General features: G+C 53.6%; 1 protein-coding gene across 3 annotated transcripts in view; it reads right to left on the bottom strand.

Annotated features, from left to right (window-relative positions):
• ZBTB7C (zinc finger and BTB domain containing 7C) overlaps nt 1–25,476 on the bottom strand; it is a 335,939-nt gene that overhangs the window by 5,475 nt on the left and 304,988 nt on the right. For all 3 annotated transcript variants that reach the window (XM_082699259.1, XM_082699260.1, XM_082699261.1), the window contains one exon: nt 4,506–5,729. In XM_082699259.1, the coding sequence (XP_082555385.1) occupies nt 4,506–5,713 (1,208 nt within the window). In that variant the 5' untranslated portion in view covers nt 5,714–5,729. The remainder of the gene's footprint in view (nt 1–4,505; nt 5,730–25,476) is intronic.

Below are 25,476 nucleotides of genomic sequence, written 5' to 3'. Positions count from 1 at the left end.
CACCACTCCCCCCAGGACCCCCGTTCAGCATCACTTAGTGAGTGCTGGGCACTGCTTTTCCGGCCTCACTCAGTCTGTGGCACCAAAGCTACCTGATCTGCTTTGATGAGAACCTGCCGGATGGTTCTGTATTCTGCACGGTTGGTCCACCACCTGGAGCGTGCAGGGGGCGCTCGTGGAGCCTTTGCCGACTGACCCTTGACCTGCAGGTACAAGAGCAGTTCCCAGAGCTCCCCTGGCTTTGATTCCAGTGCGTTCTGGCTCACCCTGACTTCCCTGTCTGCCATCCCCTGCTCCGACCCTGTGCTGGGGACCAGCTCAGGCCCCGTGCACCCAAGCCTTGATCTGCATTCCCCCTTCCAGTGGGGCACGTCATGGGAAAGCTGTGCCGGTCCTTATGAGCTCATTCCCTCGCAAGAAGGAAAGGGCCACGGGGTCTCATCCGGCGTCCACGGCCTCCACGAGGGCTCCCAGGCCGGACAATGCTTTCCCAGCACCATCTGCCCACACCCACACTTCTTGGTAACCTGACAGTCTGAGACAACCCCTCTTCCTGGTACCACTGCTAATGACATTGCATTGTCTTAATAAGTCCCCAGGGCTGTCAGGAGTGGGAGGGCTAAAAGGGAAATACGGGAAAAAGGCAGCTGCCGGGCTCCTGGCAGGTCCGGCGAGCAGACCACTGTGGGTGTGTGTAGCCAACCGGCATGGGGCTCACACGGGCAGCAGGGGTCGGAGGTGAAGCTTTGCAGCCTTTATGGGCTGGTGGCAGGAGGCCTGGTGGACACTGAGGAGGTCACAGCTGGCCAGACAGTGATGCTCAGGGTGCGAGACTCAGGGAGAAGGACTCCATGTGATTGTGGGGTGGCCAGGGCTGAGAGGGGACAGCGTGGGGCCAAAGAAACAGAGTCTGGTTAAAGCCTTCAAGGCCCTGCCTGAGGCCCCAGGGGTGTCTCATATCTAGAACTATCAGCAGAAAACAACGGTCCCCAGGGCTGCTTGAAATCAAGCTTGAAGCCGTCTCCGAGGTGAGGGTCTGACGCCAAGGAAGAGACAATGCCGTGGTGGGGGAGGTCTTCCCCTCTCTTCTTGGAGAGCCACAGCATGAGAGCTACAGGCTGGGCTCTCGGGACAGAATGAGGGGAAGGACTCCCCGATCCTTCCACTGCCGCCAGAGCCGTCAGGAATGACACGTGGACATACTGGGAGTCGGCATCTGAGGCCATAACTCAGAGCCTGGGCCAAAGGGCCACTTTGCCAGAGGAGGGTGGGTGGCTCCAACATCCCCTGGGGTGATGGGAGGTGGGATCAGCATCAAGGGGAAGGCAAAGGAGCCCCGACCAGAGAGCGGAAGCTCAGCTGTGTTTAAGGAAAGAGGGAAAATCGTGTCTAAGAGGAGGAGTCGAGGGTGGCCCATCCGAGATCCCTCAGCCTCCGGGGGGCCCGGTCCCTAGGAGTGGTTTGGCCTTGCAAGGGAGGCTGGGAATCCTGAGTCAGGGAGGCAGCAGCTGTTTTAAGGGGCTGCTGAAGTGCCTGCATCTGGGGAGGGAGGGAAGGTGTTGTGGGAGGTGGTGCAGGAAGTCAGCCCCCAGGAGGGTCCCCACGGAAGGGCTGTGAGGGATCTGACTACAGGGAGAGGCCAGGGCTCAGAGAAGAAGCCATGCGGGCCTCAGTCAGCACCTCCGGGAGGGGGCAGGAGGGAAGCACGGAGCCAGCCGGCCATTCCAAAGAATGTGACAGGGAGGGTGGTCAGCGGCAGGCTTCGGCACGCAATCAAGTCCCCAGAGTCCCTTGTGTGAGGAGGCCAGGAAAATGTCCAACCTCCCCCCACTCTGGGGCGCCCCTGCTCCTGGGAAGGGGGTGGCCCAAGAGCAACTCTGATCTTTCTCAGCAGGGTCAGAGTCCAGTGGGAGCTGGGTGAGGGGAGGTGCTGACTGAGGCAGGAACGCAGCTGCTTCAGGGGGCCCAGATGGCGGTCGCTGAGCTGAGCAGGAGCGGACCAGATGGAGGGCGGCAGGGCAGACTCTTGGCCTGGATCTGGCCGGGAGGGCTGGTGAGGACTGGTGAGGCTGCAGACACAGCCGCCCCCTACGCCCCCTCCGTGATCATCAGGAATGTGCTGGGAGGGAGGGTTCTGGAATGTGGCCCTCCTCTACAACCCAGTGTCCTACCCGAACCAGGAGGCTTACTCAGAGAATGTTCTCGTGTCAGGAGGGCAAGAAGTCTGTCTGCAGTGACTGACCAAGTTTAACATTTTCCCAAAGGAAGGCAGGGCCCACAGACTGGCATGGCTTGGGCAGAAGGCTTTGTGTGTGTGGGAAAGGCCCAGAGGGGAGGGCCAGCGAGGGAAGGGACTTGGGGTGCTAGGCAGGCTCACTGTGTGGCATGCTGAGATGTGCACCTCCTCCGAAGCCACAGAGCCGGGGCTCCCCTGCAGGGGAAAGGGGTCCCGGAGTCAGCCCTGTGGGAAGGGAACAGGTGTGAGAAATCAGGGACATGGACCCCGGATGGCAGGAGGGGGTGTTGTGACTGACTTGGGGCCTGGCTGGACACAAGAGTGTCCTTGTCTTTGAAGTCACTCCCAGGGGCCTGGGCTGGGAGCCACAGGCTGGAGATGGGTGAATGGTAGTCGAATGCGGATTGTGGCCTATTTTATCTCCCCAACATGATCCCCGTGCTTTTGTCACTGGTCATCCAGGTGTTCCAGCCTGGTCAGTGGGGCTAAGGTAAATTTAGGAGAAGGTGGTGGTGGTGGCAGGGTGCTGGGGGTGATTTGAGTGGCAGGGCCGTTAGTGAGGGAGGCGAGTCCCAGGGACTTTGGGCCCAGCTGCTGTGTGCCAATAAGAGTGCCCTGAGGTCAGGGCTGTGGGGAAAATTATGGGGGCGCCCCTGGGGTAAGTGGGGCCCTGCCCCTCTGCACCTGGGGACTCTCCCTCCACGGTCAGCTCCAAGCATCTGGGAGAGATTCTGTTTGGGGTGTCTGTCTCAGAAGCAGCTGTGCAGGGGCCCCAAAGCCACCTTGGAAACAATCAGTATCATCCTTCTAGTCACCAAAGAGCCTGCAGAGCTCTATCACTTGAACAGATTACTGGTACCCTTCTCGGGAAACTTCAAAGAGAGTTATGAAACCACCCAAGACAGTAGGTCTCATTATTTTGTAAGGCTCATCTTATTTTTTTCCCCGGAAAAGTACCACCCCTGATTTGCTATTATTCAACTTGGCTCCAAAAAAGAAAAAAAAAAAAAAAAAAAAGGTCACTCTCTCCTCAAAGGCCAAAGCTGGGCCCCACCGAGGAAACTCAAAACAACGAGCCCCCAGCAATTCCCAGAGAAAAATCTCCAAGAGGATATGGGGTAGTGGCAGCGCCCTTGGAACACGTGTGGGTCTCAAGGGGAGTTCTTTGCCAGGGAACGGGGCAGTGTGGGGCAAGGACCTAGTCTGGTAAGTCACGGTCACAGGGCAGGTGTCCACCAGGCTCTGTCTGCATCCGATCCACAGAAATGACCAAGCCCTGATGCATCACCACCCACCGGAACTTTCTCCACTGTCGCAGTGCCCGGGTCAGCCTCACACCAGTGACACACCCAGCACCAACAAACCCTATTTTCCTATATGAGGACGAGCAAAACGGAGCAGGGAACACATCTGAGCCCACAGCACCCCCCCCCCCCAATCAATTCTGAACCCAAATGCTGCAGTGGAGAGAAGGCACGTATCACACGCTTGCTGAATGGCATGGAGTCCGTGACAGATGGAAGGTTTGTGATGTACTGATTTCAGATCTCAAACTTTACAACCGCATAGAGTGAACCCTTGTCCTGACGTGGAGAATCGGCGGGAGAACATAAAAGGAGGCTGATCCTTTAGATCGGATCCAGAAGAGGACTGAAAGGACCACAGGGAGGAGTCTCTGCAGTCTCCCGGTCACAGATTTTGGTCATATATGTCCCAGCTCTGGCATTTTCCTCTCCATGCACTTACAGGTGGCCAACTCGCCACGGAGAGGGGGACCGCTCCTCTGCAAGCAAAGGCCATGGCAGGCACCGCCCCATCGTCCCAGGGCAGGGCTGTGGTGACGGTCTCTGTAGCAGCTCAGGACGTGGCCGAGCATGCGTGGAGTCAACTAAAGAGGCGGCACTCCACGGGGGGGGCTTCAACCTGGCTCCCGTGGGTGCACAGTGGGGGAGGGGAGAGGGAGGTCAAGCAAGCGCAGCGCGGGGGTGAGGGGGCTCGCTCTGCCTTACCCCCCGGACAGCTCTGCGCTCACCTATACTGTATCTCAGCCTTCCACCTCGTCTGTATTTCAGAAAATCCTCTAGCTCTTGAAACGGGTTTGGAAATCCCTGCACCAGGTAAGGCCTCGCGTGCGCGCCTTCTAGCAAATAAACTCGACATGCCTCTCGGATCCAGCGGGGCCTCCCCGGAACTGGCTGTCTCCACATCCCAGCCCTCCGTGCCCCGCTCTGACCACCCCCCGCCCCGACCTGGGGGCGGCGATACACACCTGGTGAAGCGGACCTCGCAGATACTGCACATGTATGGCTTCTCCCCGGTGTGGGTCCTCATGTGCCGCGGCAGCTTCCCGGCCCCCATGATGACCTTGTGGCAGATGGGGCACTGCTGGGAGGCCTTGGGCTTCAGCTTGCGCTCCTCCACCAGCGGCCACGGCGGGAAGAGGCCCCCCAGGTGGGTGGCACTCAGGAAGTTGAGATAGGCACCGTAGTCACTCTCCGCCTTGATGGGGCCCAGCGGCCCCCCGGGAAGGTCGGGGAACATGTCCTTGAAGAAGTCGCTAGGGAAGGGGGGCGGTGGGGGTGGGGGCAGCTCCTCCTTCTCCTCTTCCTTGATCTTCCGGTTCTTGATGACCAGGTCTAGTGGCCCACTGTCCATGGGCTGCTCGGGCAGCTGGGCAAAGGCACCGAAGTCCCCCGGCCAGAGGTGCGGGAAGAAGTCGGGGGCGAACGGCGATAAAGAGGGTCTCCTGTCGGCGATGTTGGCCTTGGGGTACAGGTTCTCCCTCAGCAGAGATTCGATGGAGAAGTCCCGGATCACACCCAGATGCCCAGGGCCGCCGGCCTGGAAGGAGTCGGGGAAGTCCCTGGGTGTGTCCGAATAGGCCTTCTCGGTGAGATGGTCCGTCTTGGAAGGGCTTTGGTGGCAGTTGATATCCTGGGGGTCAGGCAAGTTTTCTTGATCGGCGAAGTCCTCTGTGTCGTCGTCCTCGTCCTCCTCCTCTTCCTCCTCCTCCTCCTCCTCATCCTCCTCATCCTCGTCCTCGTCGTCGTCATCGTCGTCCTTGTCGTCCTCCTCCCCGCCGTCCCCGCCGGGCTCCATGATCTCCAGACACACGTTCACGATGCACTGGATCTCCAGCATCCTGGCAGCGTTGAGGATGTGCTTGACGTTGGCGGCGGTGATGGTGAGCGTGGACGTGTAGGCGAAGTCCAGGATGGCGGCCAGGGCCTCGGGCTGGACGAAGTCGATCTCGTAGACGTATGGCTGGCTGGCGAGGGCGCCGGCCGTGAAGAGTTTCTTGAAGTACTTGCTGCAGGCGGCCAGGACGGAGCGGTGGGTACGGTACTCCTGCTCCTGGACCACCAGGAGCACGTCGCAGAGCAGGCCGTCATGCCGCTGCTCGTTCAGGCTGCACAGGACCTCACTGCTGTGGTTGGGGAAGGGAATGCCGATGAGCTCGTCGATGCCATTGGCCATGGTCTCAGCCAGAGCCCTGCAGGGATGCACGGAGAGGAGACCAGGATTAGAGGCATCTAATGGGAGGGGATCCCCAGTGTGGGGGGGCCCCGGGAGGCCTGGCTGCTGGGCGTGGTAGCCACAGCACCTCCGCCCTCCCCTGCCCTCTCCCCCTCCACCAGGAGGTCGACCTTCCTCTTTCTCGGCTTTACCAAACCCCACCTGCCGTTCAGGGCCCAGCTCACCAGCCAGGCTTTTCACTGTCCAACATGCAGGTTCTCTCCTGGGACCCTGAAGGCCCTCAGAGTTAGGCTTCTCACTGGGCAGCGGGCATCTACCCTGCCACCAAGGCTGTGGAAGTTTCTCGCGATCACGTTTTCCACTGAATTCCATTTCATTGACGTGGAGCTTTAGAAGCACCAGAAGGGACCACGGGAACCCCAACCTCTCTGCGTGCTACGGGGACAGCGTCCACCACTTAATCCACATGACATCCGTGGGTAAAGCACCATGGGGGGAATGGTCTCTCACTTCTTGGGGCTCCTGCTGGGAAAATGCTCTTTTTTTTTTTTTTTTTTTGTCTTTTTTTTCCCCCCACAAAACCTGTGACTCAGGTAATGGACGAACATCTTGATCCTACTGGCTCCTGTGAAGAGCTGGGCTGGGGTGCTCCCCCCACCCCGTTTATGTTGAACTCTCAACCCTCAGTATCTCAGAATGCGACTGTATTTGGAGGTAAGGCCTTTAAGGAGGTGATTAAAGTTACAGCGAGGTCATATGAGCGAGCCCTCATCTGGTCTGACTGGTAGCCTTGTAGGAGGACAGGAGGCCACAGACACACACGGAGCGGCCACCCCACGAAGACGCAGCGAGAAGATGAGTCCAGGAGGCCTCACAAGAAACCAAACCCACAGATACTTTGACCTTGAACCTCCAGCCTCCAGAACCGTAACAAAATCGATCTCTGTTGTTGGAACCCCCTGGGCTCTGCTGCTTTCTTATGGAGGCCTGAGCAAATGGTACAGCTGCTAGGAATCTTAAAACCAATTTTGTGGCCCAGTTTCAGCATGGAAACTGGGGTCTTATAGTCCATGTTTAGCCTTCTGGACCTTCCTTCTGGCTTCCTCTTAGCTGGTGAAGTTTCTCTTCTTTTGCACATCTTGACCTCTTTTTTTCTTTTAAATACTGACCTCCTATACATGAATATACCTCCTATTTATGTGTATCTGTGAGCTGTTTCAGATATAAAATACACATTTAAATTCCACATTAAATTCAAATACATCGTTAATGTATCATGTCTGTATTCTGTTACCCTCGGGGAAAGGCATCCCCTGCAGGGAGAAGCCTCTTCGGAGATCCCTTAGCATTCTATAGATAAAATACAAAGTGTGTCCAGTGAGAGCTGCCAGGAGGGAAAAGTACAGGATGGAGGACACCAGGAATTACCTCCCTGTAGGGAGTCAGACTCACAGCCCAAGTCAGCAGGTCCAACCCGGACAAAAAGCCACCTCAATTTTTATGCCACCACCTAGAGGAGGACCCTTCTACTTAGGGGAAAGCTTGATTTATGGCCCATGATAAATCCTAGCAAAACCTGGGCCATACCCCAGGGCGATTACCGTGGACAGAAGATAAAAAATAAAAACAAAACCTGAAATCCTTGTGCCCCTGTGGGAAGAGCTTTGGGGATCCCCACACATTTATCTTCTGGATGTTTCTACTCTGGGAAAGCAGATGCAGTGGGAGGGGAGGAAGGGGAGGAGTGAGGAGTGCTGGGCACACAGTTTGTGCGAATGGGATCTGGACGTACCAGGAGCTTGGTGGGAAGTGCAGGGTGCTGGTGCTCCTTTTCCCTTCCAACCTCTCCCATCACCAAGGCTTCCCTGAGCAATCCCACTGGTGGGAGGGGCTCGGGAGGTTTCCCAGAGTGACAGCCTTGCTGCCTTCCCACCTTCTCATCTTTAAGAGGGCCAGAGACCCCACAGGCCAGACATTCATTCCCTAACTAGTCACTGGGTTTTTCCCAGTGCCAGGCTCTGCCCTGACCTCCAGGAATGCACAGAGGGCAGACCAAGAAAGCCCCTGTTCTAACCCCACTTACAGACATAACTGTGATAAAGATACAGCAAGATTCACCAGAGAGAACTGAGAGCTCCCTACACACCTCTCAAAATGGCTAAAATAAAAACAGGGATAACACTAAATGCTGGTGAGGATGTGGGGAAACGCGTACTCAGCCATTGCTGGTGGGCATGTAAAATGGCACAGCCTCTCTGGAAAACAACTTGGGGGTTTCTGAAAAAAACGAAATATGTAACTACCATTTGACCCAGCAAGCACTCTTGAGCATTTATCCCAGAGAAATAAAAACTTAGGTCCACACAACCTCAATGCAAATGTTCTCAGCAGCTTTGTGCATAGTAGTCAGTAACTGGAAAACACCTGGATCTCCTTTAATGGGTGACCGGTTCACCAAGCCGCAGTGCATCCATTCCAGGGAGGACTAGGCAGCGATCAAAAAGAAATGAGCTACTGATGCATACAATTCCTGGAAAAGCCAGAGTGAAAAAAGCCAATACTGGTAGGTTACATCCTATATTATTCCATTTACATAATGTTCTCGAGGTGGCATAATTATAGGCATGGAGAACATGGGAGGGGTGGGCAGGAGGGAGGTGGGCGTGGCTATAAAAGGGCAACACGAGGGACCCTCCTGGCGATGGGAATGTCCTGTACCTAGACTGTGTCAAGGTCACGATTGTGGCTGATGTCATACTATGATATTGAAAGATGTTACCATTGGAGAAAACTGGGTGAAGTGGACATGGGATATCTGGACGATCCTTAAAACCACATGAGAATCAACAAATGATGTCAAAAATAAAAAGTTTAATTTAAAAAATCAAATGATAGGAAACAACCTAAACCAATCAATAAATCTTCTTCCACCCCAATGTTATTTATCATCTATCTATAGTAGTGGGTGCGTGGTGGGGAGAGGGAGACTACTCAGAGTGGGCAGGGAGGACCTCCTTGAGGAGGTGTCCTTTGCTTGGATGGGAAGAAGGATCCAGCCACAGGACGATGTAGGGAACAGAGTTCCAGGCTGTGGGAACAGCAAATGCAAAGTGGGCAGTTCCACCAAGGCACTCTAGGTCTGGGGGGCCAGGTTCTGCTCTGAATGGTCCCATTTAACTTGGCTCTTGTCTACTGAAAAACCATCCCACTTCTACCTCCCTCCAGGAGGCTCAGGTCCCCCTGAGGTCCTATGTAAGACTCCCTTCTTTCTTTCTGACTAGGAAGGGCAACCCCAGGCTGCAGGCCTCAATTGTCCATGCCACAGAGAGAGTTCTGAGGCTCCTTCCTTCCCTGACACCCCAGGCTTCCCTGCTGTCATGGTGGGGGCTAGAGGGAAAGCAGAGGGCTTGAGAATGCCTGGCAGACTAAGAGGCTCCCTGCTGGATGGCTCCTTCTACATTGCCGTGACTGCCGGGGGTCCCAGATGGGCTGCTCTGTGGCAGGCAGGTCCCCCATGACCTTCTGTGCAGTGAGCTCAGACACTCAGGCCTCTTAGGGCTGGATGGCAGGATAGGGTCAGGCCGACCACAGGCCAAGTGCCTGTCCCCCACAGTGGGGCTCCCAAATGAGGGACCAGGACCATCACCTGGCCTCAGGCCTGTCCAACTTCACAACAGCTGGCATTTAGCTCCTCTAATCATCACCGTCCCTATCTTACAGAGGAGGAGAGGGAGGGACAAAAGGATAAATCACAAAGATGTTAAGTTACAGCATAAGGGTCTGAGTCCGAAGCCCGGCTCCCCAGGCCAAGCTTTAACCCCAGCTGCTCTACCTCCTACGTCCACTCCACAAGGGAAGGCCAAGGGTCCCTGCTATCCCACGAGGGGCCCAGACTTCGGGCATTCAGAGTTGCTCAGGGCTGCCTCTGTGCAGGAGGTGCGTGAAGGATTTGGGTCGGCAGGGGAGGTTGGCCCTCCCTTTCCAGGAGGGCCAAGCAGGCAGGGCCAGCAGGAGGACGAAGGCTTGGCCCGCCCCGGGAGCTGCAGCATCAGGAAGTCTTCCCAAGCAGGCTTCAGGCTGTGGCTTTCCTCCAAGGGGGCAAAGCGGCTCTGAGACCCCAGAGGGGACCCTGGAACTCACCCACTTTCTCCTGGGGAGCCTCCCCTGCTCCATACAAGCACCCCCCATCCTGCCCGGTGGTGGTGGTTCTGGCAAAGCTCTGCCAGGCAACAGGGGAGGAAGGGAGAGGAGGAGGTAGAGCTGAGGCTCTGTCAGGCTTTCCCATTGCACCTTCTGAGCTGACGGCCCACAGCACTGATCTCAAATGTGCCCCACACCCTAGCCCTGTACCCTCTTCCCTCTCTAATTCCCCGACACAAAACCTGCTTCTCAGCCTCCATGCCTTTGCTCGTGCTGAGCTCCTGGCTGGAGAGCACCCAGGACCCTGCACGTCCGTCGTCTGTCGTCCGTCATCCTCCTTCTCCAGGAGGTCACAGCCCACCCACACTCCCAGACTCCACTCAGATGAACCTTTCTCCGGCTCTCAATTCAGATGCCCGGAGGACTCCTGCCATGGACCTCACCCTGCCTTGGACTTATTTTCTGCGTCTTAATGTTTTTGCTCGAGATCAGACTGTCATTACGGCACGCAGCTGGTGAAGACCAAGGGCAGAGGCCCCGTGGCACCAAAATTACCGTTGTACATGTTGCTCACTCTACAATGGTCCTCCCTTAAAGGCAGACTCAAAGATGTCATTCTTGTCTCCTGGCAGCAAGGACACATGGCCTTGTGTGGTCCACTTCCTCGTGAATAGGGCTGACCTGTGTAACCAGTGGGATTTGCAGACGTGATGGCGTCACCAGTGGGATTTGCAGACGTGATGGTGTCACCAGTGGGATTTGCAGATGTGATAGTGTGCAACTTCTGAGAGGAGGTTATAAGGGACCCTCTGGGGGAAGCCAGCTGTCGTGTTATAGGAACACTCAGCACTCAAGCAGCCCAAAGGTAAGGGACCACGGCTTCCTGTCCGCAGCCAGCACCGGCACATCCGCTGTGTGACGGAGCCACGGTGAGAGGGGGCCGTCCGTCCAGCCCCAGGCAAGCCTTCAGATGCCAGGGACCCCACTGATATCCTGGCTACAACACCCTTAGAGTTGCTGACCCAGAGCCACCTAGCCGAGCTGCTCCTGAATTCCGGTCCCACAGACCCTGTGAGGCAGCAAATGCCTACTCCCCGTTTAAATTTCTAAATTTTAGAGTGATTTGTTACACAGCTATCAGTAGCTAACAGAGAGCCTACTGACTTCGGACGCATGATAGATCTGTGATATTTAGCAGACGATGGTTAAAAGCTCCAGTCTAACAAAATCAGTGTATTACAAGGCTGTTTTGATAGATGCAAGTCAATGCAGTAAGGAAATGGCCCCTTCTCCAAATTCCCACCCAGCTACCATACGGGTGGCAGGTTCCTTGTGCTCAGAGACACCCTCTCTGCTCAGGTTTGCAAATGGAAACGTGAGTGTTAAGCATCAAGTCCAAATCAGAAAAGTCCCAGAAAATCAGTTCTTAATGGAGAGCCACATTTTCTTGCTTGCTAAGGGCTTACTGCTTTAAGGACAAAAATGTTCTAAATGTTTCTGAGAGAAAATTCGTATAATTCTTTAAGCTTTCTCTTGCCTTTTCAAATAGAGGAGACGCAACCCACGGAACTGTGGGTGGGTGGTCAGTGTCTCATCGGAGCCCCCTGAAGAAGGGAGACTGGCCATTCCTACACTAACTGTCCCTCTTGTCACTCTGGGAGCCCCGTCTGTTGGGACTGGGAATCAGGAGCCCTTCTCTGTGTGGCTTTGGGAGGGCATTTGGCCTCTCTGGGCCTCTGGTTCTTCATCTTATCATCTCAAGTTCACGGAACACCTGATGACTTGTGTCATGATTTCCAGAAGCTGCAGGTGCAAAAGGGAGATGAGGACGGGCCTCCTCCTTGGAGCCTGGGTGGCCCTGGACACGGAGGCTGGCCTGCCTGCCCGGCAGCGACTTCTCATCGGCCTCAGTTCAGAGCTCTCGTCCCATTCCCGGAGGAGCAGATGGAACCATGACCCTGAGAGCCGTTCTTCCGGGCAGGAGGTGGGGCTGCCGTTTGCAGTTTCATTGTCTCTTTGGGAAGAACTGCCCCCTCCGTGCACTCCGGGAGCTTCCCAGGTGACCCTGAGCTTCCCAGGCCCTGGAGGGCCTGTAGAGAGCACTGTCCCCAAGGGGTTGCCACACCACGCCCCTACCTTCCCGCCCAGGCCCTGCATCCCCTTCGTCACCCAAGCCAGGGCAGTGCTGTCTCCAAGAATAACACACTCAGGAAAGAGAATTACACACATACGCGTGTGCACGCACGCGCGCACACACACACACAAACTCTCAGCAGTCAGGAGTGGCATAATGCAAAATATAAACCTCTGGTTAGGAGGGGGTAGGAAGAAAACATAGATCAGAAATATAAGGGGAAGCAGGTGAGAGGCGAGAGGGAAAGAGGAGCTTGGAGATGGAGAAAGGAGATGGAAGAGGACGACGCAGGACAGCTGAAAACTTCATCATTCCAGGGGACCTCCCCTGGGCCTCTGCCCTCCGGGGAAGGTTCTAGAGCCCAGGGATGTCGGAGCAGTCCTGTCTGACCAAAGCAGTACTTCTCTTCTCTGAGCCTCTGTTTATTCATCTATAGAATGGGAACACTACTTGTCCCAGGTAGGGTGCCCATGTCCCCCTCTTCCCCAAACAAGAGGATGGGGCATGCCCCCAGTGCACTAGCTAAGGAGGGGAGGAGGTACTCTTATAAGAGGTACTCCTATAAGAGAAACAGAAAAGTGGTGGGGACAGGGCGATTGGAAGAGGCCACCAGGGCCTTTGAGCCCACAGCTATGCCTTAGAGAAACCCAGCTTTAGAGGCGCTTGGGTGGGTCAGTCAGTTAAGCACCCAGCTCTTGGTTTCAGCTCAGGTCATGATCTCAGGGTCCTGAGATTGAACCCGTGTCAGGCTCTAGGCTGAGTGTGGAGCCTGCTGAAGATTCTCTCCCTCCATCTGCCCCTCCCCCTCGCTGCCCTCCCCCGGCTCACACTCTCAAAGGAAGAAAGGAAGGAAGGAAGGAAAAAGAAATCTGGCTTTAGAAGTCCTTCAGTACAAATTTCTTGAATGTGACTTGAATTTTTGTATTCTTTTGTGTCGTGTTCTGATAACCCGTCAAGCAAGCTGGCTAGAGCATTTACAAGAATCATTGCTACGACCTACCATGTACGGATGGATCGTAACATGCCGGTCAGTCACTGCGCCTCAAATCCTTCCTCAGTGGACACAGCTCTGAGCGGTGCCTATATTTTATCGTCACCTCCAATTTAGAGATCCGGAGCCTGGTATGGAGAAAGTGAGCCGCCAGAGCCAGCAGGGGTCAGAGCAGGATTTGAACCCAGCGGCACCTAGGGCCAACACCCATATTCATCCCTTTCCACCACACTGCCTCCTACAAAGTCCAGCTTGGGATTCGAACCCTCCTCCCCAAAGGTCGTCTCTTACTGTAGAGATTTATCAGAGTCAGATTGAGGGATGTAAGCCAGGGAGAGGGGTTCAGGGCTGAGACCCATGCACATCAGGGTGGCTCAGTACCAAGCACAAATGAAAAGTAGAGACAGAAAGGCATTGGACCCCGGTGGCCTGGACGATCAGGCCCGGATTTCAGGAGGGGCCTTGTCTGCACTGTGCAGGACAGAGAGGATTTCACAGGGCAGAGGGGCAGGAAGAAGCCGTCCCATGTCATTTGGATCTGGAAGACTTTAGGTTTCCAGAATCCCCTCATGCAGGAACTGGTTTTCAGCCAACAGGGGCCTGAAGTGGACAGACGGCCTTCTGAGAACAGAAGACCCTGCTCGGAGTGGTGGAGGGGGAGGCCCTTTTCTCGGACTGCCTGGGTCCACCTCCCGGCTCCCCCACTGATGGCCCCTGGGACTCAGTATCACCGTCCTCCAGCTCAGTTTCATCCTCTGTATGAAGGGCATGATGGTAACGTTCACCTCTCAGAGCCATCCCGTGGCTCGGAGGAGGAGAGGCACAAGAAGTGCCCCCTGGTACACAGTAAGCTCTCAACCAGTGTCCGCGGTGATGAAGTCCAGGAAGGACACGGACCCCTAACTGATGTCTCAGCAGGACCTTATTGGGAACTGTTTTGTCTTTTGCATACTTTTCTAGAGGTCCACACTATGTAAGCACCTCTCCCAGAGATAGCCCGAGAACAGCCTTTACGTGCTCCCAGGGCCACCCCGACTCATGTAGGGTGTGATAATCTTCCAAGGCCCTTCCAGGGCTCCTGACTCATGTACTTCTAACCCAGGAAATGGGCAAGGCTGGGATACATTTTATGCCCATTTTACAGACGAGGAAAATGAGGCACAGACAGGAGCCCGTGCCCCAGGTGACACAATGGATTAGTTCCCAAGTCAAACTTTGCACCAAGGTGTCCCGACGCCCCCGCCTCTGCTCCTCTGATAGATTACAGTGCCCCACGCCCCCTGAGGTGCAGGTGCTAGTCAGGGACCCATGTTCTCAGACTGGTTTTACCGGAAACGAGACGTGCATGGTAGGCAAATGACGTACTCCGGCTGCCCTCGGTTTGCTTCTCGGGAAACAGGGGAGTAATTGCCTAGATCTCACCTGCTCTAAGGCAGGCTTTGCTTCTATGTCTGGGTCAGGTTCAGACTGCCATGAAACAGCCGAATGAATGAGAGCCGTGGGCATAAACTTGAAGTCATAAAGGGCAGCGCAGTGGCTCCAACCCTCTGCCTTGGGAACACATAGCATTTAACAGAGCCCTGTTATTCATAAGACACTTGCATTTATTCGTCTCATCCTTATATGATCCCCATTTGATGGGATCAGAGAGGCTAAGCGGCCTGCCCCAGGTCACACAGCTAGAAAACAGCGGGCTGGGCCTCGATGCCTACTCCGGTCCCATCTTTTTCTTGTCTTCCATAGCTGGCTTGGTGGTGTGATTTCTGGGACAGTTCTATTGCTTGGATCCACAAGCCCAGCACCTCCCCGAGTCCTGCTCGTTTCAGCAAATCTGGGACTCAGGGTTATGCTTCTATCTGCCAAACCCCCAGGGCAGGCTGGCCCCAGCCTGCAGACTCCTGCTGCCCTGGGAGTGGCCCCACTGGTCTCGAGCCCCAGCTCCTCCCCAGCCTGGGCATGGAGCTTCAAAGCCACCCGGCAGAAGGTGGCCACAGTGAGGGTGAGGGGCCGCACAGGGGCCGAGAAGGGATGTGGCATTCTTTTCCAGACCTGGCTATGAGGCTAGGCGGCCACCTCTGCCTCCTATGGGCAGTGGTCTATGTGGGTCCTGAAGCCTGCAAGGGGCTGCTGGGCCTGAGCAAAAGAGGGGCAGGGAGGCCTGACCCAAGCAGCTGGCAGGCCCCACAAACCTCTGCCCAGGCATGCTCCACCCAGCCCTTGGCAGGTCCCTAAAGCAGGGCAGCCACACCTCTTGGCCCCTGAATGCCCCGGGGCCTCAGCTGCCCCAGTAGCCCTGGCGAGATTTGCGGGCTGGGAGGCTGGGCCCGGCCCCTTCAACTTCCAGCCCGCCTCCCAGAGCACCCCAGGCAGGGTGCCCACAGCTGGGAGAAGCCGACCCCGCCTGCTCTATTACCCTGACAGGACACACCCAGGGCCCACGGTCCCCGGTGCACCGCACCTCGGGCCTGGGACTTGGAGCTGGCTGGTTTCTGTGAAATGAGTTCTGGGCTTCCTTCTCCTGCTGAAGGTGTTGGCCACAGCAGGAGTTCCCTGAACGCTGGAATTCAGCTCCCTCCACCCTGCCTCACACAGTGTGTCTCCCCTTTTCTTTCCCCCAATGCCTCGTCCCCCCATCCACAGGACAAGACATGTGAGGGCTGGGCCAAGGGCCAGGACAGATAGGCCCTCCTGGGTTCTCATCTCAACCATGGCCAGAGTTTTCCTGTCCCTGCGGCTGGGGGTCTGAGTGTTTTTCTCCTGTGATCAGACGCTTGGGTTCCTGCTCCACTGTTCTCTGCTGAAACCCCTGTGTCCATAGTGCTTCGTGCCTGTCCAGTTCTATACTCTGCGAGGCTTATCCTCATCGGCTTTTCTCCATGCATTTTCCGAGGATCCCCGGGACGGGAGGAATGACTTTGCTGATGACAAATTTAAGCTCAGGCTGGTCATCACACCAGCTCAAGGTCACAGAACTAGGTAAGGGACAGAGACCCCAGACCTCCTGCCTTGTAGCCCAGACTGTCCACTGTATTGTGCTGCGTCCCTTGCCCACACTCGTCCTCACTCACCATCATCACCACCTGCACCTCCCCCCATACCTGCACCAGTTTGATTTGATGAGAACAAGGTCTAGGACCTCCCACAGGGGTTGGAGTAGGAGCAAAAACCAGGTGGGGGTTCTTCCTACTTAAATTCTTCCTGGGGTGAAACCTGCTCGAGGGGGCAGACTTGAGGGGTACCTAGGAGGGTGGCCTGAGAGACGGCCAAGGAAGAATGAGGGGTGGCTCCACATCCTGACATTGGTGATAGACAAGACATGGGGGTATAGGAATGTCAGAGCTGCTCACTTACCCTGTAGAGGAACCCCTCCCTCTTGGCAGCAGTGGCCCATAAGCAACTGAGTGAACCCAAAGTGGGTGTATGGGGGTATTGTCCCCAACCCCTCACCCACGGGGTGGTTTGAAGCCTTTCACTTTGCAAAAGTACTTTCACCTCCTTGAGATTATACCCATTTTGCAGAAAAGGAAACAGAAGTGAAGTGAGGTCAAGGTCATAAAGCAATGTGGTTAAGACTCTCGAAGAACTCGCATATGCCCGCCTTCCCCCTAACAGGGCCATCGATTTTTCTACAGCTGTGCAGTGACCTTGCAGGAAAGAAAGAGTGGGTTCTCTAAGGGGCTGCACGGCCTCAGGAACACAATGAGGGCCTTCTTCAGTGAGCTGGAGGGAGGCTGGGGGCCCCAGCTGAGCACCCAGCAGGAGGGTCCCCCTGCTGACGGTGGGAGTCTGGGCCAGACAATAAAGTGCTGCCCCTCCCAGCTGCTGTCCTTTCATTATTTACTGATCCTTTGTTTCTTAGAGGACGAGGTGAAGGGGGGGCAGGGAAGACTTGTTTTCAGAAAAATCGCACACCTCTTTATGTTCAAAATAAAGGATTTACTACTTGTGTTTATTACAGGTGATTTCCTGAGCCAGAAAACTCCTTGGGAGGCTTATTAAACCTTATTAAGCCATTGAAAATTTAGATAATAAAATAAATCACTTGTCTCCCATAAACAGCTCTAGGCCCCGTGTTAGCAAGTCTGAGTCTCAGCTGCCTCCTGGGGCGGGGGGGGGGGGGGGGGGTTGCTTTTTAGGTGCACTGGCTGCTGGTCTCAGTGGGGGTGGGGGGTGGGGGGGCCGGCTGAGCCAGTCCCTTGGGAGCACTCTTCTCTTCATATCTCTGTCCAGAGATGCTGTCTCCTGCGGGGGAAGGGGGAGCGGCTTCAAGTTTGTTAGTTATTTAAGGGGGTGTGCGTGGACTCTTGGGTTAAGTGGCACCCAATTTGCGTTCTTCCTGGGAATATTTTAGTGTCTTTTCTAGAAGGTACCAAAGTGGCTTGCAGAGCTGGCCAGCCCCTCTGCCTGCACATCCCCATATCCCTGTGCAAAGCCACTGCCACTGCCACCCCAGGGGACTTTACAAGGGGAAGAGGGGAAAGCAGAGGCCAGGTGAGAGGGCCATAGCTGGGATGGAGAAAGGTCAAGTTGGTTTTGGGAAAGAGAATGAGGGGTAAGGGCTGAGAAATGCTCCGGAATGCAGTCTACAGAGAGGGGTAACCCCTTTTGGGGAGGAAGGGCAATCAAAGCCCGTGTTTACAATTAATCTCTGCCCTGCAGCTGGATTCCAGGTGACCTTGGTGCGGCCACGTTCCCTCTCTGAGCATCAGTTTCTTCTTTACTGGAAGACCAGGAGGCTGCTGCCCTCAGACTGAACAGCTCTATGCTCTCCTCCAGCTAATCCACTTAAATACTTGGGTTCTGGGGTTGATCCTTGGATTCCAAGGTCATGAACAGCTCACTTCGGGCAACCTTGGGCCTGCTGCACCCAACTGTGAGTTTCCTGGTTCTGTCCAGCCCTTCCCCACCAGGTGTGACAGGGACATGGCCAGGGCACACGGGGAAAGAAGCATGAACACACTTTGGGCTTTCAAAGGATGGATGTTCCATAAATTCAGGGAGGGATGAGCATTTGGCCACACTGGGCAGAGTGATGGAGACCCAACAGGTTGGTAGAAAGTGCTGGCTGTGTGCCCTCCCCTCCCTTGGGGGCAGGGGGAGGGCACACAGCCAGCACTTTCTACCTGACACTTGGATGGGGGTGGTTGGATGCTCGTGGAGCCAAGTGGTGGCAGGACAGAGCCTGGAAGCCGCTTCTCCAGAATGGGCACTAATTCATCACAAACAACCCCTCAGGCCCTGTGGGAGGCTGTGGGGGCGCAGACAGAGACACGGATGGACAGAGAGACAACCTGTGGGAGACAGAGGGTTAATTCTGAGCTGCCTGCAACGGAGAGCAAGGGAATCAAACTGGTAACTGAGATACTCATCGATGCCAGACGATGTCCTAAATATTTTATGAATTCTCTCACTTAATCCTCTTCAAAAACGCCACGAGGTGGCCAGTGCCATCATCATCACCCCATTTTTCAAACGGGGAGACTGAGATAGAACTGTGACTCGAACCCAGGCAGCTGGGCCCCACATTTCCTGAACAGGCCGCAAGGCCGCCTCTCAGCTGGTGGAGTTTGGCCTTTCTAGGGAGGGCTGGAGAAGCGGGGAGGAGAGGCTGAGCTCCTGGCCGGAAGAACTCGCAGTACAGAATTAACACTAGGAGTGGGGAGTGCAAGCCCAGGGGTGTGGACAGGTCCCCGGAGGGGCAGGAGGCAGGGGCCCTGGGGGGGGGGGGTCAGGGAGACTGCTCCACCCACGAAATGATGTGGGGGTTGACCTCAGAGGCACCTAAGCAGCCGGGGTTGGGGGAGGGAAAGAAGAACATTCTGGCAGAGAGAACAGTGTGTGGAAAGCAAGGCACAGAAGCTGGAGTGTAACACTGCGGGAACAATGGGTAGTGGGGTGCTGGGTGTCATGGCTGCTGTTCATTCTTTGAGGAATCCTGGGGGGAATGGGGAGGCAGAGGGGAAGCACGGAGGTGAGGCCTCGGGAACATCGGGACTGTGTAAGCAGCCACGGGAAGGAAGTCCCGGAAGGTTCTGGACGGGAGAGGAATCTGCCTGGCATGGCATTTGAGGCGGGTGTTGCAAGAGGGCTAGGGAAGGGCAGCTGGAAACCAGCTAGGAGACTGTATTTTCGGACCCAGGAAGGAGCTAGCTCCCATTACTCACAGCCACGCTCCTGCCCTTCTCAGAGCACCAGACCTCCCAGACCTCCCAGACCTCAGGTGGGATCTGGTGGGGAAGGGCTTCGGCCGAGGTGGGGGCTGTGGGGGGCAGGAGGGCAGAATCACACTCCTGGGCCTCGGCCCAGGTGTAGGACGTCCTAGTTATGCCTCAGCCCTGGAAAAACACTTCTGCCTCCCTGCCATTGTCCGCCTCAACCTGCAGACAGCACCCAGGTCAGCCGCCCAGCTGGATGGCCTCAAGGATCCCTGCTCAGCCTGTGTTTTCCAAAGGAAGTGAAACCTCAGATTTGCCTCCGATCTTGCTTTTTTTCTTCTAAACAGACGCCATCCACCACGAGAACCGCCTGGTGTTTGGCTGGGAAGAACAAACTAGAAGCTTGCAATTTTCAGGCTTAATTGCACAGTTACGTATAATAGTATTATATAGGACTTTTATTGCACTGGGAAAGTCCAAGCATTTCCTTTTCCTATTTATACTCCAGCCCAGTCTCTCCTTTGCTGTAATGTCCTTCCTTGCCTGCTGCAGAAGCCGAAGGCTGTTCGGTTCCAGGAGCCCTTTCCGAAGAAAGGACAATTGGGACATGAGTGGAAACTCATTTGTCTTGAGTGGTTTCCTAGGGGAACATCAGTGAGTCAATTCATACTGGTCATCAGTTACTCAAATGTTTGCTTGACCTGGGCTTCGCACTGTGTGGGGTTTTAAACAAGGCCCCAAACCTGCTTTTGATGGGCTTCTGGTCTCACTGAGCAGGTGAGACTAACCCACATCAAAATACTAGACAGAAATAGGACCCAGGAAGGAATCTAGGTTGGTTTGGGAGCTACGATCAGGAATGGGAGGCCAGGAAGGGAGAGGTGGGGGTCCAGGACCCCAGTGCTGGGCTGGGGGTGGGGAGGCTTCATAATGATGTGCAACAGGCTTTCCTCTGTGAGTGAGCACAGCCCTGGGAGTCTGGCCTTCCCTGTAGTTTGGTTTCCCAATGCAAACCTCGAAAACAGGTGTCTGTCTTCCCTGTATCATGCCCGCACTCAGCCACAGGAGCCCAGCACCAAGGCCTGGGCTCTCCCAGCCTCTGGGGAGAGGCCTTACCTGCCAACAGCTTCCAGAGTAACTGGAAGTAACCCCCAAACCTTCTCCTGCCCCACCCTGCCCTCCCCAACCCACCACCGCTCATCACTCATCTTCCATCTGCCCTAAGAGTTTTGGTTAAGATTATCCCAAATTACACTGAAAATATTCTCAAGGCACAAGAATCCTCACCCACACTCCCCTGTAGCCCCCAGCCCAAAGAAGCCTGGTTGGCCTACCAAGGAGCTGGAATGGGCTCCGGAATTCCTCACACCTAAGGAAGTCTGGTCCCCCTTTGAAGTCTCAAGATCAAACATACGGAATAAGCGTTAGAAAGTTAAAAAGTTAGAAGAGAGTTTGGCAAAAACCCATTATTTGCAGAGGATAGAATTGGATACTTTCCTAAATAAACAATGGACAAGTTCAAAAATACGTTAGAGGAACCCATTTACTTGGCAACAAAAGTAGATGTAACACCTAGGAATAAGCTCATAAGAAATGTGCAAGATCCATATAAGAGAAGTGACTGGAGCATTTTTTGGAGATATTTAAGTGGAAAGATACACCCTGGTCTTGGGTATGGAGCCATAATGCTGGGAACACACCAGAGCCTCCTAAATTGTTCAATAAATCCCATATGATCCCAATAAATATATCAACCAGAATTTCTATTGAAATTAGATAAGTGGACTCTAAAGTTCATGTGGAAAAATAAGCATTTAAGAATGGCTGAGAGAGTTTTGAAGCAGATGAGTGACCAGAGTAGGGAGACTAGACTTACCAGATAGGAAAACACATTATAAAGCCATAAACATAAAATATTTGGCACTGGATCCTGAACAGTGAGACAGATCAATAGAAAGTCATAGACAGTCCATAAATGGCCTCATATAAATTCATATCTGTATAAATTTAGCATACAATAAAGGAGGAAACTCAATTTCTATTTTAAGATGAACTTTCCAATAAATGGGACTGGGACAACTGGCCAAATCATATAGGAAACCAAACAAAACAAAACTTGGATCCCTTCCTCACTTCTTATGCCAAAATAAATCACAGGTACAGCAAAGATTTGCAAGTTTAAAAAAATAGCAAAAAGGAAATATCGGAGAATGAGTTTATAATCTCAAAGAGAACTGCTTTTCTTTCTTTTTTTTTTTTTTAAGATTTTATTTATTTGACAGACAGAGATCACAAGTAGGCAGAGAGGCAGGCAGAGAGAGAGGAGGAAGCAGACTTCCCCCTGAGCAGAGAGCTGGATGCGGGGCTCGATCCCAGGACCTTAGGATCATGACCTGAGCCGAAGGCAGAGGCTTAACCCACTAAGCCACCCAGGCGCCCCGGGAACTGTTTTTCTAAGTCAGACAGAAAATCTCGAAGCCATAAAAGATTGATAAATCTGACTAAATAATGGCTTAAAAATTTGTGCACGACAAAAATCCCGTAACAAAATCAAAGCACAAATAAACCGGGAAAAATATTTGCAGAACATATGATGAAGGGCTAATTTCCTTTATAAAGAGAGCTCATATTAGATCAGGAAAAGATCTACAGCTTGTTAGAAAGATTGGCAAAAGGCACGAACGGGAAGATCACAGGAAAGGAAATACAGACAGCTTTTAAATATGCGAAAAATGCTCAAGATCATTCAGCATTAAATACATAAAAATGAAATAGAAATAGATTTTAATTTTCATCTGTCAGATGGGCAAAAAATAAATTCTGATGACCTAGAAACTCCCCCTCTAGATTTTTATCTTATAGTTTTATTAGCACATGTGCCCCACTTATGGACAAGAATCACCCCTCGCAGCATTGATTCTATGAGCAAAGACGAGAAGTAAACCATATGTTCATCAATGGGGGGCTAGCTTGACACGTGGTGGAGTTCTAGGCAGCCCTTAAAAAGGAGGGGCACCTGTGTATTGTTATACAGAGAACTATCTCTCAGATTTACTGCAAAGCGTGCTGCCTTGTGCATGGTTTGTTGCCATGTTTGGAAAGAAAAAAATGACTGCATACACATTCTTTGGCAGGTGCATGGGCTATCTTTGGAAAGACACTAAAAACTGGTTACAGGTGCTCTTCAAGATAGGATTGGAGAACTGCCAGTGAGGGGTGGAAGGTAGATTTATTTTCCTATATCCACAGTTGATATAGATGATATTGGAATTTTAAAGGCATTACTATTAAAAATATTGAGTGATTTGGATTCTCTCCCCTCTTTCACAAACTCCCAAATCTTCTGTGGGGCTTTTTGTAATGTCTGATCACTGTCAATCTGTTGAGGGACATTTCAACTACTCTGTCTCAGTTTTTCTGTCTGTAAAATGGGGTTAATCGCACTGGGCTGTCTATCTCAGAGGTGGTTGTGCAGATCAGATGAGAATTGGATGAGGACAAGCTTTAGCCGTCATCAGGTCTTGTAGGATACAACTGTGGGATATTAGGGGTGGCCCAGGTTCTGTCTAGCACCTACATGCCACATAGCAATATTCCTATGGCTAGAAATGGTAGGCCATGGGTGAGAGGGAGATTCTTCTATAGTGGAAGAGCATGTGGTTTCAGCCTCAGGAGTCTGACACAGGGAACAGGAGGAACGCTGATATGTTTTTAGCATCTTGTGAATGGCAGGACTCCTAGGACGGCCTGGCTGCAAATGGGGTTCATCACAATAATCAAAACCTACCGCTTCCTAGTCCCCCACCTATTTCACACATATTAACTCATTCATGATGCCCATTCTACAGATGCAACCACTGAGCTCTAGAGGCTTGAAGTGACCCACTCAAGGTACCCAGATGGTAGGAATCTGAGCCCCTGGGCCCTGTTCTGCACAGAACTTTCTATGGCTCCCTTTAGGGCATCCCACCACCCCAGTCTGCCCACCGTGGTCCTTTATAGTCTGGTCTTAACCTTATTTCCCAGAGTTGTCTAACCTCAGCTATCTCTTGGCATTGCCCTCCAAACACACCAGGCTCATTTCAGCTTCTGCACCTGTTCCTGAGCCTGCTCACACCTGTCCTGTGATCCCAGTCTTTTCAAGACCCTCCCTGAATCTCACGTGTCCCTGTTGAACCCAAGGTGACTTTCCACTGTGTGTCAGTCAGTCTCCAAGATGGCCCCCCAAGGATCTTCACTTCCTGGTATTCACATCTTGTGACTTCCCTCTCACATTGTATCAGGTTGGTCGGTGTGACCACAGAACACAAGGATGTAATGGTGTGTGACTTCCAAAGCTAGGTTATAAGAGACATTGACACTTTCGCCTGGCTTTCTCTTGGAACTCTTGCTGTGGGGGGAACCAGCCGCCATGTTGGGAGATACCTAAGTAGCCTATGGACAGCTCGAAGGGAGGAACTGAGGCGTCCCACCAGCATCCAGCACCAGCCTGCCAGTTGTGTGAGTGAACCAACTTAGAAGCAGGTCTTGCAGTCCCAAACAAGACCTAAGATGACTGTAGACCTAGTCAGTCAAAATTTTGACTGCCACCTCATGAGAAACCCTGGGCAGGAACTCCCTAGCTAAGCAGCTCCTGAATCCCTGACCAAAAAAAAAAAAATCATGAGGATAATAAATGCTATTATTTTAAGCTGCTAAAGTTTGGGGGGCACTTTTGGTAGGCAGCAACAACTAACGAATGCACATTTCTTTCAAACCCTTTGGGAGTTGAGACCTTACCCCTTGGCCCTCACCCATTTACTCTTTTGCCTAGCTTTTCATGTGTATAATCTTGGCTTCCCAACAAAATAATAAACAAGTGTGGGTCATAATTCCCCTAGATCCCCCATCACACCTAGTTGGGGGGCTGGAGACGGAGGGAGAGAGCCACAGTGATTTTTCTGGCTTTCTATTTGTGAAGGGAAGGCAAGTAAGTGAGAGGTCACAGCACACGGGTGCGGGATGCTTCCTGCTCAACCAGGACCCACCTAAGTATGTACACAACTCACAGAATACCTGCAAACCCACAGTCTAAGACCCACAGCTCACCCTCACACCAAAGCATTCAGGGGGGAGCCATCCGAATGTTCCCCAGTGAATCAGACGCACAACCCACAGCCAGGGGGTCTCCTGGAGGGCGGGGACGAGAAAAGAGCCTGGAAAGAGCTGTTGTCTCATACTCACTACCCTGAGTGCTACTTGTGATTTATTGCTTGCTCCACACCCTCTCCAAAAATGTTTCTTTCAAAGCCAGAGTGACAACCTCCTTTCAGCATTTCTGACATTTGATTCTGAATAGATGGGGTGCTTAAGCCCCAGGAACAGTTTAGGAGTTTAAGAATCATAAAGAAAACTACTGTAGAGGGAACTGCTGCTTGTAAAGCAGCCCCCTTCCCACCAGCCCCTCTCGGAGCCAGAGCTGCCTGCCTTGTCCCCAGAGACACAGCTCCGAAACCACCCAAGCTCTTTCCCCTACAGGCTGTCAGTGGGAGGATGTGACCCCCACTCTCCTCCTCCCCAACTCCCTCCCCCCGCCCATCTCTTTCCCAGGCCAGCAGGCTGATTTTCCAAGACTCATCAAAAAAGGTTGAAGGGAGGAGGAAAGCCCTTTTGTAAAATGGCGTCTACGCAGACGCAGACCCCCCCCCCCCGTTTTTTTTCGGCTGGGTGGGTGGAGGTGACCAAAGATACAATTATAACGGAGCCCATCCTCTCCCGCGAGACCCATTTTACCCAGCGTGTAATAAAGCCCCAGCTCATCCACCCTCTGATTTGGGTCAGATGAGATGAATTTTTAGCTTTTCTGGGGAGTTCGTGCCAGCGGGGGCAGCAGAGGAGGGGAGGAACAAACAAATAAGCTGCGGCTCCCTGGAAGAAAGGAAGACTAGGGAGCAGACAGAGCAGGAGACTCAAGAGGGCTCCCTGGGCTCCTTCCGCCATGTCTCTGCTTCCAAGTTAGCTACCCAGGTCCTAAACCTTGGCTGAGATCATGGGTCTCCCTCTCTTTTGCCCCCTTGCTCCCAACATCAGTGCGCCGTCCCGGGGCCACCGTCTTTCTTATCTGTGCTCTTCTCTCCATTCCTGCTGCAGCCACCGGTGCCATCACACGGCCCTTGTCCATCTTGCTCCTCTGTCTCCTGTACACAACCTGCCTCCAACAACTGGAAGGCATTACCAGCATGCCTGCCTCCTACCACCTCAGCCCTGCTCAGTCTGTCCTGTCGGCTGAATCTCCCTCCTGACCTCCTCACCCTCTTTCGCCACTATTGGACTGATTCTTGCTCAACCTTTGAGACTTTGCACA

Source organism: Mustela nivalis, assembly GCF_964662115.1.
Source record: "Mustela nivalis genome assembly, chromosome: 14".
NCBI classification, from domain to species: Eukaryota; Metazoa; Chordata; class Mammalia; order Carnivora; family Mustelidae; genus Mustela; species Mustela nivalis.
Note: the sequence above shows the minus strand (reverse complement) of the source record. Positions and strands in the feature narration are given on the sequence as shown.